Genomic DNA, 18,456 nt, shown 5'->3' on the forward strand with positions numbered 1-18,456 from the left:
GCTCTGTGCCTGCCAAGGTTAACAAACACCAATTGTTTCAGGCGTGCCGGCCCCAAGCACACGCCCTGCTGCTGAGACGGGACCTGGAGAGTGACCTGGCCGGAGGAGCGCGTGGGCCAGGGGGTGCGTGCAGGAGACCTGGGCGCGGGGGTGGGAACGCAGGAGCCGGGTGGCTTCTCCGCTGATTGAAGACAGAGCGTCCGGCCCTTCACCGGGCCGGTCACACAGGTGCGGGGAAGGCATCACCGCCCCGACCGAAGGCCTGCGGCGCCCCTGACCCTCGCGTGTCGGAACTTGGTTCCACGGTGAGGCTCGCCTCGCGGACTGGCTCGGCTGGTGCACTCAGTAACATTGCTGGATTGGCACCTGCCAGCGAGTGTCGGGGGCCCGGAACGTCCCCCTCGTGGAGCTCCCGTTCTAGGGGGTTGAGGTTCGGAAGAGTTTTGGGGTTTGCTGCGGCCGCGCGGCTGGCAAGGAGAAGGGCAGAGCTGGGAGTGACACCCGTGTCCTTTCCCCCGTCCAGGCCGCCTGGGTCCTTCGGTGACCGGGACACTCGTCCAGCTCACGGAGAGGCCTGCAGCTCTCGGGGAGGGTCTTGTATGGAGACACCTGGGAATGTCCCCGCTAGCACATTGGAAAGGGATAGTAATTGAGCAAGAAAGTAGCTCCCGCGATGGCCCACGAGCTTTGTGGGTTCGATGAGCTGAGATACACCAGCCCTTCAGGGCACACGTCACTGTCCCATACTCCAGGTGAGAAAGCTGAGGCCCCCTGAGGCCTGGAGTTAGAAGGTGGTCACATGCACGGCGGACCCCGTGTATTCGTGCCCACGGTACCCCACTCCTGTGGTGTGAGTGCCGACAGGACCCTCACAGAGGTGGACCCCACACGCAGGGAGCACTGGGGTCTGCTGTCCCACCTCCCACTTCCCAGGGAAGACCGGGGAACATCCGGGGCAGGGGCCGAGGGGCCTGAGGGGCCGGTCTCCGGCCAGGTCTGAGTCAGCACCTTATTCTGAGCCGGGCCGGAATACATCAGCCAACGACGGCGGCCTGATGGAGACACGAGAAGGGTGTGCAGTAGCCAGAGCACTGTGGCCAGGGGTGGTCAGGGCTTCGGCCAGGACGAGGCTTCCGGGAGGCCCCTCCTTGCCTGGGCTGGCTGGCGGCTTTCCCACGGGGAAGCCTTTACCGAAAAGGGGCCTCTCAGGGTAGTGGAATCCCAGAGTCTAGCTTGCATTCGTGTAACTCATTTAATCTGCAAACAGCCCCATGAGGCTGGTACTCTGATTATGCCCATTTTATAGATGAGAAAAGAGAGACACAGAGAGATTACGGGACTTGCCCACGGTCCCAAAGCTCGGAGGTCACCGAGCTGGGCTTTGGACTTAGGCAGCAGCCTTTTACCCACGGCCCCAAATTGCCTCTTCACGTGTGTTATAATATAAACAAAAATGTATACGTGAAGTGCTTGGAAACCCAGGCGCTCTCTATGGCAGCTGTAATTATTCGCTATTATTAGCAGAATCCACCTACTTTGCGGCATCAGATTTCTCTGTCCAGCCTCTCCTGCCTGTCTCCTGAGGTTTTTCGGGCAGATCGTAATTCTTGGCCACACACCCCAGTGACGGGGCGGATCCTAGACAGGCAGGCAGAAATGTTCCGTTTCCAGGCTGACTCGGGCAGACCCCGCAGGACCCCACGCCGGTGAGAATTTCCCCTCACCGCTTTGCCGCTCCCCATCAGCCACTGTTGCCGGTAAAAGCAAACACCCAAACTGGTTAAACCAACAGTGCCCTGTTGATTCAGAGCTCGTAAAACACAGGAGCCCCGAGCCCCTTTATGACGTGCCAGAATCTGGGGGCAGGAGGGAGGCCTGGGGAAGTCTCTTGGTGAGGGCCACCTAGAAGCTTAAGCTGGAACAGGGGGCCTAGACTTCACCCACAGGCGAGAGCGGGGCCCTCGGGATGGCTTTAAAATGGCGGCCCCTGGTCTGGGGGGGAGAACAGTGCAGGGTAACCGGTTTGGGAGGTTTAGATTCTCTAACGGTGGAAAGGCTGAAGGAGAGTCAGGGGGCTGCTGATGGGGGCTGGTGTGGGCCCGGGCTTCCTGAGAGCCCTCCCCCAGGTCCTGGGTGGTGTCGGTCCAATTAGCAGCCATAGGTGTGAGAAGTTGCATCAGAGAGAGAGGAAGAAGCGGACCCCAGGAGGGTAATTTTGGTTGCTGTTTGCCTCTCTTCAGTTCCTCTTTCGGAGGCTAATTGGCTTTGTTTGCTTTGCTTCTGGGCTCTCTGAGGATGCAGGGGCATTCCCTGGAGGAGGTCCCCTTGCCCGGATGTGGCCTCTTCAGAGTCAAAGTTGGCTCCTAAACAAATGTGGGCAACAAGTCACCTGGAAAGATTGTTCACATGCAAATTCTAGGAGCTCCGGGTGCAGTGGGTTGAGGGGTGGCTTGCGGAGCTGCATGTTGATTAAGCACCTCCTCCAACCAGGTGACCTGGGGACCTTACTTGGAGACACTCTGGCAGTGAAGGTTGGGAAATCCTAGCTAATGGTTCGGGATCCACCAAGACCAGCGGCGCCCAGAGCACGGGCCGTGTAAACACACGGGACGTGGTCGGCACACATTTGGCGAAATACTGACCGTAAGGCGGCCACACTTAGCCAGTGCCTGGCGCGTGGGATGTACTCGAGACGCTACAGGCTTTAGCGTCGGTGACCTTGCTGGCTGAAATTTACCGAGGCAGAGACGCTTCGTGTGCCTTCTCCCATGGATGCCTCGGGACGGCCTGGGAGGGGGGTCTGGGAACAGTTGCACTTTACAGGTGGGGAGCCAGGTTTGGAGAAGCCCACGCGAGGGTCACTCGAGCGAGGACCGAGGACCGCCCAACGCTCTAGCCCGCACCCAAGCTGGGGCCGCCCCTGGATGGAGCCGAGTAGCCTAGGATTTGTTTCTCAGTCCCTCAAGTGTCGTGAACAGTGCCTCCCTCGGTGCTCCAGCAGGGCCGTCATTTAAGGGTCTGTTACGATAACAGATGAGAAAATATTTTGAAAACGGCTGGGCAAGAAAGAGCGGCAGTTTGGAAGCTAACAGTGTTAAAGAATAGTTTCTCGAATGGTTACTGTGCGCTAGGCCCTGGCTGAGTGCTTTTGTTTTGTACTCGATGGTCTTGTGTTTGTCCTGTTTTGTCCTGTTTTGTCGTGGTAAAATACACCTAACACAGTTTACCATTGAGCCCGCCGTAAGGACTGCAGTTCTGGGGTGTGGGGGACACTCACGAGGTGGCGTTACCACCAGCCATATGGGTACGGAGCCTGTCCACCACCCCAAAAAGGAACCCCAGACTCCTGGGCACCCCCGTCCGTTTTCCTTCTCAATGGATGCCCTTATTCTGAGCGTTGTGAATATGGAGTACAGAACGGTTGTCCTTTGGTGTCGGGCCCTTCATTTGGCACAACGTTTTCAAGGTTCGTCTGTGGTGTAGCCTGTATTCCTTCTCATGGCTGAATCGTCCTTCCGTATGGGTATACCACACGTCGGCCATCCATCCGTCCATGGACGGATATCTGGGTTATGGACATTAGCCATTTTCCCAGGTCTGTCCTGACTGCGTCCATGTTGACATGTAGTAGGTTGTCTCGTACTGTTTGTAGCAGACCCGTGAGGGCAGGTACTCTTAGGCGGCATCTGTGACCCAGAGAGGTAAAGTCGCTTGCCCAGGGACGCACAGAACGGAGGTGACAGGAGGCAAACCCTTGAAACCAGGGCTTTCTGACCCCAGAGCCCAAGCAGCAGGAAACCAGAATTCTCCTTTGGTTCCCAGGGTCCTGCATCATTCTGCCATGATGGTGCTGCGGATCAGACCTTGTGGGGCCCGTTGGAAGCCTTAAGGTTCTTTTAAAAAAAAAATGTGGGCTGGGGTCCTCCCCTCTGACCGTTGGAGTCCGTGGTTCTCATCCAAGGGCGATTCGGGGCCCCTCCTTCCCAGGGGCCATCCAGCTCTATATCTAGGGGTAACTCCGTGTGTCAACTGGGAGGGGTGCAGCTGGCATCCAGTGAAGGCCAGGGATGCCGCTGAACATCCCGCAGTGCACAGGACAGCCCCACAGCAAACACACGGGTCCAGCCCACAGGTCAGTAGTGCCCAGGCCGAGAACCCCTGCTCTACAGTCAGGGCCTGGGTGTCCGTACTTTCTAAACTTCCTGGCTCGTTCTAACGTGCCCCCAGAGCTAAGAGTGCCTCTTGGTCAGTGCACAACGATCACATGGATTCCTTATTACACTGAGCCCTTCCTTGGGTTCAGGAGGTCTGGGGTGGGGCCCATAGCCCTGCGTTTCGGACAAGCTCACGGTGACTCCGGCGTTCCCACTTGGGGTTCAGGACTGGAGAGGAGGCAAAAGAAAGTACAGGGAGCTGGGCTGGACTCTCGTCATCCTCTCTCTGTAAACTTCTGTTTAAAAAGAGTGTTTTCCTTCAGATAAGGAGAAGGGGTGGGAAATGCAAATGCGGCAGAGGGAGAAAAAGTTGGTTGGTCAAAACCGCAAGGCTTTGCAGGAGAAGCAGTCCGTTGTGTTCACAGCAATGCTCAGTGATTCACAGAGCAGCCGTCCGGGCCAGCTTCCCACCCAGCGCCGAGAGTCACGGCCACGGCCAGTCTCCGGCCCGGCTGGCTGCGAGCCCTTGGCTGGCTTGCCCAGGAGGGATGACTCAGGCTTTCCACCTGCAGAATGGGAGGGATGGCTCTTGCCCCCCATTCCTGGTGGGGGGGGCACCCATTCATGGGGCCCGAAGCCCCCAGCTGCCCCCCAGGCTCATCAGAGGCAGATCTTAAAAGTCGGGACCTGCTTTTCCAGGCGATACAACTGGTGTCTTCACTGCTCATAAATCTCCATTTGTGGCAGCTCAATTAGGAAGTCCTACAAAACTCCTATACTGAAAGAAGGGATTAATGACCCAGCCCATGTGGGAGAAATTAGCAGCTTCTGCAGAGAGGCCTTTGGAATGTATGCTCTGAACCGGCAGCCCCTGGGCTCAGCACTGGCTGGCTGGTCCCTGGGCTGAGCCAGGGATGGGGTGAAACCGACAGGGGATCATTGTGAGTCATTGGGTTGCACTTTCAAGGTGAAGTGTCTGGGAGCATCTGGCGGGTCCACCGTAGACTCCTGAAATGTTGCCAGTTGCACGGTTGCTCCCGAAGGAGCGGGTTTCGGGATGGAGGGAGGGGCGTGCTTGCCACCTAGAGGTCCAGGCCGGCCAGGAGGGAAGGGTTAGGTTTGGGCCCCCAGGCCTCACGCGGCTGCTGCCCGCCCCAGCTCCCGGATGGGGAGGTCCTCGGGCCCCTGGCACGGAAAGGGCTGGCCCTCCGCCCGGTTCTTGGGCTTGGGAGGAACGCCAGGAGCTCAGGCTGACTCATAAGGGGAGGGCCGGCCTCGTCAGCCCACGCTGCTAAGGCGAGGCCCGGGCAGATGAGTCCCTCTCGCTGACTGGGATGTGTTTCTCACCCTGTGCAGGGAAGGGGGCTGGAGAGGGTCTTCGTTCTTCCCTGCAGCCTGCATTCCAGAACAATCAGTGGCCGGCTGCAGTGACTAAGGACTGGGGCCTCTGGAGCTGGACAAACCATCTTCTGAGGATTCAGACCTAAGCTTAACCACACACCCTGACCTGACTTCTCTTAGCTTTAGTTTTCTCCCCAGGCACATGTGAATAATTTTAATACTTCCTTCCTCAGAAAGTTGCTGTGAGCATATATCATTGTGACTCAACACTCAGCATAGACCTGTTCTGTTTCTTCATCTTTCATTCATTATAGATACAGATGAGGATCTAGATATAGAGAGACTTCCGTGTGCGTACATATTAAGATATATTGAGATATATCCATATCTGTGTCCATCCATCCATCCATCCATCCGTCCATTTGTCCGTTCATCCATCCATCCATCCATCCATCCATCCATCCATCTGTCCATCCATCCATTCATCCTTCCATCTGTCCATTTGTCCATCCATCTATCCATTCATCCATCCATCCATCCACCCATCCATCTGTCCATCCATCCATCCATCTGTCCATCCATCCATTCATCCTTCCATCTGTCCATTTGTCCATCCATCCATCCATCCATCCATCCATCCATCTGTCCATCCATCCATTCATCCTTCCATCTGTCCATTTGTCCATCCATCCATCCATCCATCCATCCATCCATCCATCCTTCCATCTGTCCATTTGTCCATCCATCCATCCATCCATCCATCCATCCATCCATCCATTCATCCTTCCATCTGTCCATTTGTCCATCCATCCATCCATCCATCCATCCATCCATCCATCCATTCATCCTTCCATCTGTCCATTTGTCCGTCCATCCATCCATCTATCCATCCATCCATCTATCCATCCGTCCTTCTGTCCATTCATCCCTAGCACCTCCTACTAAATCCAAGAAGACACTGTTCTTGGCCTTGGGCTTACAGCAGTACAGAGCTCCGTCCTGGGGCTTACATTCTAGTGTGGGGAGATTTGAAAGACAGGTGACCCAATAAAACAGGGTCATGCAAGATAAAGGGGAAGGGGGAGGGGAGAGACACAGACAGACGGGGTGTGTACTGCTGTTTTACCTTCAAGGTGGGAGGATGGAAGGGTAGGGGTAAGGAAGCCTCTCTGAGGAGGGGGCACCTGAGGAGAAACCTGCAAGAAGTGAGGAAGGAAACCACGTAGATCATCAGGAAGAACTTTCCAGAGAGGGAGGGACTAGAAAGTACAAGTGTGCAAAAATAGGAGTTGGGGAGTGTGTTTGAGGGACATTGAGAACATTCTAGAAGCATGGCTAGAACACAGTGAGCAAGGAGGGGGATCCTAGAAAGTGAGGTCAGAGAGGTGATGGGGCAAGGTGATGTTGTTTTGAAGACTGAGTTCAGGATTGCCAGGGAATTGCCAAGCGACTATGTCTGAACTCTGCAGGAACCGGGTCCTAGTGTCAGCATGCATGGTCCCTTCAAGCGTTTGCTAACATCAGGGGCACAAGGAGAGAGTACTCTCTGGCAAAGGGGTGCTCTCATGAAAAAGTTGACTTGCCCTTTTTTGTAAAATAAAGATCAAATCTCACTCGCCTTTCCTCCCCGTTGGGAGAACAGACACCTGTCCCTTGATTTGTGAAAACAACATGCGTTGTTGGAAGAAGACTAGCCCTAACGACCTAGGGCACTAAGACAGGAACATGTTGTTTCCGGGGTAAGCCGTTGCGGGGGCTGATGGCTCCACGTTTGTGATGACAGCAGGTGACAAAGGTGGGCGGGGCGTGCCGTGAAATCAGCCTCTTTTGAGCAGACTTCTTCTGCCATTGCAATGACTTCTTTTCCCCTCGCCCTCAGCCCAGCGATCCGCCCACGAGCTGCCCATGGTGGAAAGACAGGACATCGACAGCTGCCTGGTCTACGGGGGCCAGCAGATGATCCTCACGGGACAGAACTTCACAGCCGAGTCCAAAGTCGTGTTTACTGAGAAGACCACAGGTCAGGGGGCTTTTTGAGCTCTTTCCTTGTCCTCCAGCACCATATAAAACTCCCGTCTCTTTCTTCCCGACAGCACTGATTTGGGGAATGGGTCCTGTGGGCAGGGTCTTAGTTTCTGTTCTTCTTACTCCCCACGGGAAGCTTCCCAGGCCTCCAGCCGTGGATGTCAACACAGTTCACTGCTGCGTACGTGCCACAGTGTTTCGGCTGCTCCCGGGCTCTCTCGTTGGACGATAACCTTATGAGTCTTTTTAAATTTTTAAAAAAATGTTTATTGTTTAGAGACAGAGAAATAGAGTGTGAGTCGGGGAGGGGCAGAGAGGGAGACACAGAATCCGAAGCAGGCTCCAGGCTCTGAGCGGTCAGCAGGGAGCCCGACACGGGGCTTGAACTCACGGACCGTGAGATCGTGACCTGAGCCAAGTCAGATGCTTCACTGGCTGAGCCCCCCAGGCGCCCTTCTTTTTTTTTTTCTTTTTTTTTTTTTTCAACTATTTTTTCACACAGAGAGGCAAACCTTCTCAACCTTATGCTATTATCAGAAAAGGAGTCCATTCCACAGGGCGAATAAGTTTGCATGCTGTGGCCCTGGATATCCTGGGTTCAGATGCTGACTTTGCTACTTGTTCTGTGATCTCAGGCAAATGATCTCCCCTTCCAGTGCCTTCGTCTCCTTTTATATAGAACGATAATAACAAGGGTTCTTATTGCCACAGGGTTGTCATGAAGGCTAAAGAGGTTAATACATGTCGAGTAATCATAACAGCTCTAGGTTTATTGTAAGCTATAAACATAAGCTACGTGTATTTTTTTTATTACGAATAGTGCTGCAATGAATCTTTTAATACTTGTAGGACAGTTGATTGGTCTTTGATACGTGAGTGTTTTGTCTGTCTTTGTGCATGTACGGTTTATTCCTAGAGTGGAATTTTGGATAGTTGTTTTGAGAGCTTTAAATACATATTGCTAAATTAACTTCCAGAAATGTACAAATTGAAACTTCCATCAGTACTATGCCAGTAATGGTTTCACCCCATCCCAGAAGTGCCATTTTTAAAATTGTTTGTTTATTCTTGAGAGATAGAGACAGAGCATGAGCAGGGGAGAGGCAGAGAGAGGGAGACACAGAATCCGAAGCAGGCTCCAGGCTCTGAGCTGTCAGCGCAGAGCCTGACGCGGGGCTCGAACCCACAGACTGTGAGATCGTGACCTGAGCTGGACGCCTAATCAACTGAGCCACCCAGGCGCCCCAGAAGTGCTATTTAAAAAAAAAAAAGTTTGAGAGAAAGCAGGGGAGAGAGCATGAGTGGAGGTGGGACAGAGAGAGAGGGAGAGAGAGAATCCCAAGCAGGCTTCACACTGTCAGCACAGAGCCCAATGTGGGGCTTGAACTCACGAAGCATGAGATCATGACCTGAGCCGAAACCAAGAGTCGGATGCTTAACCGACTGAGCCACCCAGGTGTCCCGCCATTTTTAAATTTTTTTTAGTTAAAAAATATTTGCTGAGTTGGTACTTCTCTTTACTTCACGTTACTTTGCTATGCGAGGTTTAATATTTTTGTTTTTGCTCACGTGTATTCTTTTTTTCCACATATCATCTGTTAATATCTTTTGCCAATGAGGTCATGGTAAAAAGAGAATGATAAATCTCAAGTTGCACAATTATTTGAGAGTTATGGATACTAGCTCAATTTTTTTCTCTAATGGACACGATTTCACTAAAAGGGGGTGTATTCGTATTTGTTTACCGCCCTGAGGATGATACAGAGATCATCGTAGGCAGGGTTGTCCAGTTGTGAGGACTGTGCACTGCACAAGGGCACCTGTCCTCTGGGGGCTGCTCTTCAAATGGGGTGCATCATCAATCTGTGTATTACTAAGACCACTGCTAGCAGGAGGAAGCAGGGGGCCTTGGGGGAGGGGTGTTTTTTCCCCAGTTCACATAAAGCCTCCTCTTGGGGTGGGCTGGCTCTGTGACCAGGCATGACATAAATAAGCCTACGGCAGTGGGGGGCTGGAAAGGGCTGGATGGGCTTGGAAGTGGTTTAGGGGGCACGTGGTCGGTCATTGTGGGTTCGAGGGGCAGTGGTGGTGCAGTGAGGGATTAGGGATGCAGACACTTCCACGGATGCTTTGCCTTCTGTCCTATGTTTGTCCAGGACTTTATTCAACTATCTCCTTTTATCGGGCCTGGGGCTGCTTCCCGCTCTGTGCTATCATAAGTGACTCAGCGACGAACATCGTTTATATTCCTTTGGTCAGTTAGGCAAGAGCTCACGCTCCTAAGCCCAAACCCAGCTCCACCATTTTCTAGCTGTGTGACCTTGGGCAGGTTACTTATCTTCTCTGGGTAACAGTTTCCTCATCTATACGATATGATGACACTCCTGCCTCGTAGGGTGGTTTAAGGATCAAGGATTTCTGCATGGTAAGCACTCATAAAGTGCTCGGCACGTAGTAAGTGCTCAATACACATTAACGATCCCTATTTGTTACTGTTCTTCCCTAGGGTTAAGGCCTCTATATGTCGTAGTGGATTCATGGAGGCTCGCACGTTTCTCGGCATCTTGGGGGAGGCTTACTTTTCAGATGGTGGAAGGGTGTGGTACTCTCTCCTGCAGGAATTTGCTAGGCTTTTGCAAATCGGAGAGCAAACCAGCGTGGCTGGAATGTGTTGCCAAACAGGCAGAGGCCAGCACAGGTTTCCCAGGACCGGGTAGAGACACGGCCTTGGTATGGTCTGCACGTGGGGGAGCTCAGAGGGAGTCACGGAGAGTTCTTCAGCAGGAGAGTGGCCTGAGATGTACCTGACCAAGCACACGTTAGCTGCTCCAGGTTTGACACAGCTTCCGCGCGAGCCGACTATCCTCGGGCCTTCTGCTGACTTTCGCAAGAAGCCTGTGGCCTCACAGCACCTTCCTGGCAGAGGGGAAAATGCCGGTAACCTGCAGATGTCTCGTTCTCCACGCCCAGGTCTGCGTGGGGGTGGCTTGGAGGCCGGGTCCTTCCTGGTCCCTTGCAGAGTTGGGAACCAGTCAGCCTGCGTTGTCCGGGGAGTTCACGCACTTGAGATGCTGCTCAGATGGCCCGGTTAAGCGTCTGTTGAGGGAATGAATCGACGGCGTTTGTTCTGTAGCTTGCTTTCTCTTGGTTTCAAAAGAAGTTTCACAGTTGACCTCGTGGAGGCAAGAAAACTCGGTCTGTTTCACCTTTGAAAAGTTGTGTATGAATAAGGAGAATAATCAGAGCAGCTTCCTGGGATCTTTGTCCGCGACCGTCCACGTACTGTCTCGTCTAAGCCGCTGCCTGCGGGAGGCGCTCCGCTAGGCGTGCAGTGAGGGGACTCCCCCACAGATAGTGCCCGGCATGGTCCTGATGTCCAGCCTCCCTGGGCCTCCGTTTCCTGCTCTGTAAAATGAGGTACTGATGCTCCCCCGCCCCCCGCAGGAGCCCAGTGCGGACACGGTCAGTGCACGCGTAATGTGCACGGAGCGCTTGCCGAACGTTCGCTGCTGTTTTTACGGTCCCGATTCTCCTTGCTCAGCCCATAGACAGCATTGACTGGACGGTGACGAGCACAGGGCCTGAGGTCAGAAGGCCTGGGTTCGAATCCCTGACCTGCACTGAGTGGCTTCGGCATCCTGGATAAGTCACGTCACCTCTCCGAGCCGGCGTTTAACCCTTCCGTAAAATACGGACGACTTCCTTCTCTGGAGAGAAGAAAAGCTGAAATGAGTTAGATGGTGGCACACATTAGGCTCTTGGCATAGCTCGTAGCACATGGTAAATGCTCACTGAATATTAGCTTTTGTTGTTATCATTATATTTAGGCTGTGGAAAGAACAGAGATGAATAAAATTCTATCTCATGGAGCCAAGGGGCATTGAAAGACAACAAACAGGAGTCATAATGAGCTAGATGCCGGGCCTCTGAGCACTTTATATGTATTAACGAATCTCATTCCTCACGACGGCCCTCCCAGACAGCTACCATTGTCCTGATTTTCCTAACGAGGAGCTGAGCCCAGAGAGGTTAAGTGACTCGGGGAAGGTCACACAGCTAGCGTAGGTGCGACCCCAGGCAGCCTGGCTTAGGAGTCTGCCCCCTTGGCCGTTAGCTCTTCTAGTCTGAAGAAGCTTAGAACAAGGTTAACTCGCCTGAAGACCCTTTAGCTGCTTTGAACCACTGACTGGAACCATTTTGTGGTGAGATAGACCCTCGGATTCTGCAGTGGGTCCCGGGCTCGAAAGAATCCGTGCAGAGCGCTTTCACGCCTCGCCTAAAGAATCCCGGGTGAAGGCGGCTTCTGGATCAGTGCCAACAGGCCAGCAGGGGTCTCGGAGACGCCCCTGCGCCCCCAGGACGCGGCGGGCCTTCCCTCGTGGGAGGTCGGGCTCCTCGGGGCTCTGACAGACAGGGGGCTTGCCGCGCTCTTTTGACCCTAAGTACTCGCCTCCTAGCCCGGGACTGCCTTCTGCAGGGGGACTCCCTGTTGCTCAACTTCGTTTTTCCAAAACGTATCCCGTTCCCATCTCCATGGACAGCTTGGCCGGCGAGGGCGCAGCGGGGCGGGGCGGAGTGGAACAGCTGAAGTTTTCCAAGGAAGGGGAACCCCAGCTGGTTCTCACATTAAGGAAAGGTGACAGCCTCCTGGGCTAATCTTAGCCCCCGCGTTGGGTCATCGGCACCACTAGGTCCAATGTTCTTTTTATAGCTGTCGACTAAGATGGAATTGGCAGCTTCTACTCCAACGGGATGACAAATTGGAGACTGTCGGAAAAACAGTAGGAGAGGGGCAGCATGGTGTTTCTTAAGTTAGAAAAGCTTGGTGTTTTGGAAAATGGCATCTTATTTATAGCAGCAGTAATAATAATGGTTATGATATTATTTTTATTACTGTTTTTCATTATTTTCATGACTTCCAGGAGCCGGTATGACCTGGCCCTCGCCCATCCCTCTGAATTCAGCTTTTTGGACTCTCTCCTTGTTCACTTGGCTGTAGCTACACCTGTCTCCGGTCTGTCCTCAGACACCCCCTGCTCGTTTCTGCCTCAGGACCTTTGCTTTGGCTGTTCCCTCTTAGAATGTCCTTCCACCATTTCTTTGTACCAGGCTGGGTCCTCCTCTGCCTTCAAGGCTCAGCACAGAGGTGACTTTCTCAACGAGCCCCTCCTTGACCGTCTGCTCTGAAGTTGTTCAGCGTGCCCCATGACCCTGTCCCCTTCTGTCCCATTGTCCTGCTTTGTTTTCTTGGTGGCCCCAGGTATCGCTGCTGAAATTGTCTTGCCTGTTTGCTTACTCGTCTGTTATCTGGCCTCCCACATCTTAGCTCCTTGAGGACAGAGACCTGCTGTTTGCTGCTGTATCCACAGCATCTAGAACGATCCCTAGCACATAGTAGGTGCTCACACATACTGTGGGCTGGGTGTCGTCTCCTTCGGTTGTCACACCAGCCCCAAGGGGCAGGTGACATTGTCCCCATTTATAGTTGAGGGAACTGAGGCTCGTAGGGGTCAAGACACAAGTCCCGGGTCAGCCCACAGCTGGCGGCAGAGCCGGAATCCCAAGTGCAGTTGGACGTGACACCCCCCTCCCGCCCCGCCCCTCCCCGGGGAAGCCCTCCTCTCATGTCCGTGAGGACAGAGAGAGAAACCGAACAGGATGATGAGGATCTTTCCTATTTACCGTGCTCGGCAATGGCCCCAAAGCCTCCATATAGTCTCTGAAATTTAAAAAATGTGTAATAACCTTCCAGGCGAAGTTCACGTGGAGAAGTCCAGGCTGTTCCTGACCTTCAGCTGGTAACCCTGGCCCCCGGCCACCCGGGCCTCGGGCGGGGTTGGGGGTCCCAGCAAAACATTGCAAAACAGGAAAAAATCTAAGGACACAAAAATAAAAGTGATGTGGCAGCAGAAACAGGGTTGCCATGGCTCTGAGCGACTGGCCACTTCTGGGCGGGATCCAATGTTTTGGAAGGTTCCCCCACATGACACAGGGTTTTGGAATTTTTCAGCTGGTAAATCTTTCTGAATTCAGGCCCCTGGCCCCAGCCAAGGAGCTCCCTGGCTCTCTGTGTCCTGCGGGGGTGTCTCTTGGAACCCTGCCTGCATCGGATTACTCAGCTTTGAGACTTAAATTGTTTGAAGAGAATTTTGTGTTTTGTTTTGCTGGACGATGTTCTTGGAACAGTCTGATGGCAGAGGCTCCCATCACCTGTTGAGAGGGCAGATTGATTTTTTAGAAAGGAGGCGTGGGTGGTGGGGCTCCCTCTTCCCCCACTGAGTCATCACATCCTAATATGAGTCACTTTATTACTTGGAGGTTCCCGAAGGTTGTATTTTGAGCTTTGTTTAATAAATATAAATGCACATGCTTAAAATAAAATTCTTCTGCTAAATTAAGCATCTTTCCACGAATTAGTATCCTAGAAACATTGGAACCACCTTAAAGCAGGCCTCTCCTCCTGCCACCTGTTTTTCTCCACGGGTTTGGTTTTGCCCAGCGTAGCCACTTTCTGAAACAATAGACCTGGTGTGGGAGCCTCTCTAGCTCGGGCTTCCCTCTGGGAAAGGTCAGACTCCAGGCTGGGCTGGGGCATGACTAAGTCTCTGCGGACCTTTGCCCTCGGTGACTCACGTCCACAGTGGCCTCGGCCCCCTGGGCTGGATCCCACCGCTTAGGCACAGCTGGCCGGGACGCAAAACTTGCCTCCAAAGCCAGAGGCCGGGTCGCTGCCCCAAAGCCCCGCTAGAGGCCGAGCAAACAGTCTCGCTTTCGGTCCCTTGCATGTCAGGACAGGCTTTGGGGTGAAAGAATCCTGTATCCTGCGGTTCATTCAGTGGAAGCCTTTGAAAGACGACACAGACAAGGGAGTTTTCTAGCTCCCTTGGGTCAAAGCTTTTCCACCATCAGAAATGGTCCTCGATGCCAGTAGACCTGTGTGTGAATTGCAGTCAGCAGGCTGGAGTCTCCCCCTGCACCCCGACCCCTGCCCCCCCTGCAAGAAAGTTCACGGTATCTTGTGGTAATTAACACCCTTTCGTATTTTTTTTTCTACATTTTTGGTTTCATGCTCTTTTTACAAAATAAAAATTGTTTATGTTTGAAGTCTAGGCAGGCCAGATCTTCCAGCGGACTTGGCCCGAAGCCTGGATAGGCCCCATATTTTGTGCTTGGGACTCAGTTTCCCCATCTTTAAAATGGGGTTTGTGTCAGGTCTTTCAGCAGCGAAAGGAGATCAAGGATCTCCAAGTGTCAGGCACATAGTAGGTGCTCAGAAAGTGTCACCTGACCTTGCACGTGCCCCCTGGGAGCTCAATTGACTGCACGTGAAACCAGGACGGCAGGGCTGTGTTGGTTTCTCGTCTTGAGAGTAAGAGTCATTGGGGGGCACAGGTGAGTTTCTCCTCTTGCCCCCCAGGCCATCCGACACCTGCTGTCGTGGCCTCACGGAGGAGCTGGGGGGAGCTTGACTGATGGCCGCTCCCTGCCCCCGTCTGCCAGAGCTCGTGGGTGGGGGGCTGAGTCCCAGACCCCCACTTCCTGGTTCCCAGGGCACGGGGCTGGATACAGCTCATCGCTGAGAAGAGGCGCCCTGCAGTCCAGCCTCTGTGGCAAACGACCCAGCAGTGCCACTCCCCAGGTATTTACCGAACACCCTACTGTGCGCAGGTTCTGCGCCAGCCCTGGGGATGCACGACAGATGAGGTCCCTGCTCTCAGGGGGCAGACAGTCCCAAACTTGTTTATGAGGGGGGGAAGGTGCTCTGAAGACAGCGCCACCAGGCCATAGGAGCGAGGCGGAGGGCTCAGACGGGGATACGTGGAGGAGGCCCAGTTAAATTCAGATCTCAGTCAACACATTTCTTTAGTATGAGCATGTCCCCTGCAGTGGCACAGGGCTTGGCAATACTTGTAGTAAAAAAGCATCAGCTGTCTGCTGGAAATCGAATTGAACCGGACGTCCTACATTTTTATCTGTTAAATCTGGGAACCCTGGGGGGTGTGATCAGGGAAGGCTTCCCTGAGGAGGTGGCTTTGAGCAGAGGCCTCGAGCAGAAAAGAGGGAGCTGCACCGACCTATTGGAAGAGGGTCTCAGGCAGAAATAGCCGCCCAGTGCCGTAGTCCCAGCCTGGGGATGAGCCTGGGGTGTTTGAGGAAATGAAAGCAGGCCAGGCCGCGGGTGCAGCCTGAGAGCAGGGGGGAGTCTGACACCGACCGAGCCTGGAGAGGTCTCTGGGGCGGGGCGGGTGGGGGGAGACGTGGTTAGATCATGCCAGGGTTTGTAGGCATGGAGGAGGATTTTGGATTTTATTACAACATAAAACCCGGTAGCTCTTGTCCTAAGCAGGGGAGGGACGTGATCTAATTTAGCTCGTTAAGATGGTTCTGGCCATCTGGAAGAATGCATGGACTCAGGGGTTGGGGGGCACAAGCAGAAGGTGCTGTGAGCCCCCAGTGAAGTTGTCCGGGGGGGTGGGGGGGACGGAGGGGCTGAGCCCGCCGAAGAGGTGATGGGACATCAGGAGAAGCAGGATGCTGGGAATCAACGCATTTCCTCTCCATCCCCCCCCCCCCCCCCCGCCCCGCAGATGCATTTGGGCAGCCGCACCATTGCGGGTGGGCGACATCCTAAGCTGTGGGACACTCCTGATCCCCAGCCCCCATCTGCTCGGCTCGTTCAGCCCCCACACCCAGGGAGCACACATTTTTGTGCTCGTTCGCAGTCGTGAAAAGAGCAGACTGGAATGACTTCAGCCATCTTCATTTAGCTAATTTTTAAAACGCAGGGCCAGGACTGGGAAGCATCACGCGTGGTTTCCTAACACAAACTGACACTTTGATTTCCTCCACATTTGCCTCGAGCCCAGTGGAGTGCTCACGGCCTGAGTGAGGACGGATTCGCTTTTTTCCTTCTGAAAGCTCCCTTCTTTCTCCTTCGAGTGCTGACAGGAGCCCGTGGCTCATCCGGGCTGACTGCTAAGACGCCGGCCCAGACCCGATGCCAGCCGTCCAGCTTCCTGGCACTTTGGGCCCGGGAGCCATCTGCAAAGCGGACATTAAACCACCTGCAAGGTGGTGGCCGCCGGTCCACGGATGCGCTGGCTACCGGGTCCTGTGCCTCTACCACGCAGGCTGACCCGTCGATTGAACCAGGCACCCCCTCCGCCCCGTGTTTGTTTAGTTCTTGCAGAGTCTTGCTAAGTCTTCTTTAGACCTAACCCCTTTGCCCAAAGAACCTGGCCCTCTTTGCTCTTCCCCTCTGAGTAAGACTTGGAAGGGCCCTTTTCGTGCTGGCTGCCAGTCCCTGTTAATTTAGGACGGGGAAGTTTGCCCAGACATCTGCGCAAGGGACCGGAGTCCTCACTTCGTCTCGGCCCGGAGCAGCAGAAGCGACCCTGGTCATCTAGGGCCTCTTCTGTTCTGGGCAGGGTTTCCCAGGGTCCCAGACCTGGGGTCTGGGTCAGGGGGGTGGATTGGAGAGCATCTGGTGTCTCCTAGGTCTGACTCTGGGGACAAAGAATTGGCCGATCATCTTGACCCGAGTGCTCTGGTTGCGTGGGATTCCGCGTCTGCGCTGTTATTCCGGGTGCCTCCCCCCACCCCCCACACCACTCAGTTCACGAAAAGGATTCTTCGCAAAGGGCTTGGCGATCGCTTTGGGGGGTCTTTTCGCTGGAGAGGCCAGCGGTGTGGCTGTGGGCCAAGCCCTAGGGAATCCTGAGGTCGCTCTGTGCATTTATTCCGCTGGTGTTTACCGAGCGCTCGTGGCGGGCCGGACGTGGCAGTGCTGGGACGGAGCAGAGAACAAGACAGGTGTGTGGTACCCCTCCCGGAAGCCCACGGCCTAGCAGGGGAGAGAGAGAGAACCAACAGGCTGAGAAAATGAGGTCAGAGGATGGGAGGCGGGAGCAGAAAATGAAAGAGGGTGGGGACAGGTCCAGGGGGAGCTCCTGAGCGGGGCCGGAAAGCTGGGAAGAAGTGGTCTGAGTGAGGCCCGCAGGAGAGCGAGTGTGGTTGTTGGGGGGGGGGGGGCGGGGAGGTGGGGGGGATGGAGAAGGCCAGTGGGCCTGGAGGGAAGCTGAGGAAGGGGCAGGGTCCCTGTCCCAGGAGAGGTGAAGAACCATGGGTCCTCCCTTCTGAGCTCTCGTGGGCCTATGGGGAGCAGGGAGGCATGCGTGGCTCATGTCACGGTCCCAGCAACCTGCTCAGGGCCTGCCCCGCGGTAGGAGCTCGCTCATTGTTAGTGGTCCATGCCTGGCTTCCGTCTGAGACCGTGGCCCCAGAGGGCTCCTGGGAGACAGGCTGGTCAACATACAGTTGCCATATACTTGTCCATAAGAGAAAAGCTGTATCTTATGAAATACTGAAAAATGCACGCAGTGTATTTCCTCCCCGTTCTTTGAATGGCGTTCTAGAAGACATGCTTGTCTCAGCTTGTCCATCCGGTCTGGTCTCAGGGGTGTAACCGCGTGGGCAGTGTGGGGCACGCATTCTCTGCTCTCTAGTACTTAACGATTCCTGCTTTTTAACGTAACAGGGGCACGTTTCCAGGGCAGAGAATATGATCATGCTTATTCTGAGTGCCGCCCGGTGTTCCTATACCTAATCTACCCGATACCCGCCCCCCCGCCCCAGGATGGAGGGCCCATAATTGCTTCAGCCCCCTATCAACGAATACTTTCTGTGGCCGTTTTATTTCTTCACAATGAGAGTTGTGATGCAATACTATGACACAACGAACCGGGACACCCACCAGAACCCTTGGGTCAAGATGATCAGCCGATTCTTCCTCCCCAGGGTCAGACCTAGGAGACACCAAATTCTAAAATAATAATGATGGCAATCCTCACTATGGGCTGAGCATTTTGCTAAGGACTTTACATAGAATCTGTTTGAATTTTTGCCAAGTCTTTGAAGCTGGTAAATGAGCTTTCCC

The 18,456-nt window shown here is 54.2% G+C and overlaps 1 protein-coding gene across 1 annotated transcript in view; it reads left to right on the top strand.

The window, feature by feature from the left end:
* The window catches only part of NFATC2 (nuclear factor of activated T cells 2), a 122,210-nt gene that overhangs the window by 52,132 nt on the left and 51,622 nt on the right, over positions 1 to 18,456 (top strand). The window contains 1 exon segment of the mRNA XM_030309390.1: positions 7,375 to 7,515. Within this exon segment, the coding sequence (XP_030165250.1) occupies positions 7,375 to 7,515 (141 nt within the window).

This window comes from Lynx canadensis, chromosome A3 (assembly GCF_007474595.2).
Source record: "Lynx canadensis isolate LIC74 chromosome A3, mLynCan4.pri.v2, whole genome shotgun sequence".
Lineage (NCBI taxonomy): Eukaryota > Metazoa > Chordata > Mammalia > Carnivora > Felidae > Lynx > Lynx canadensis.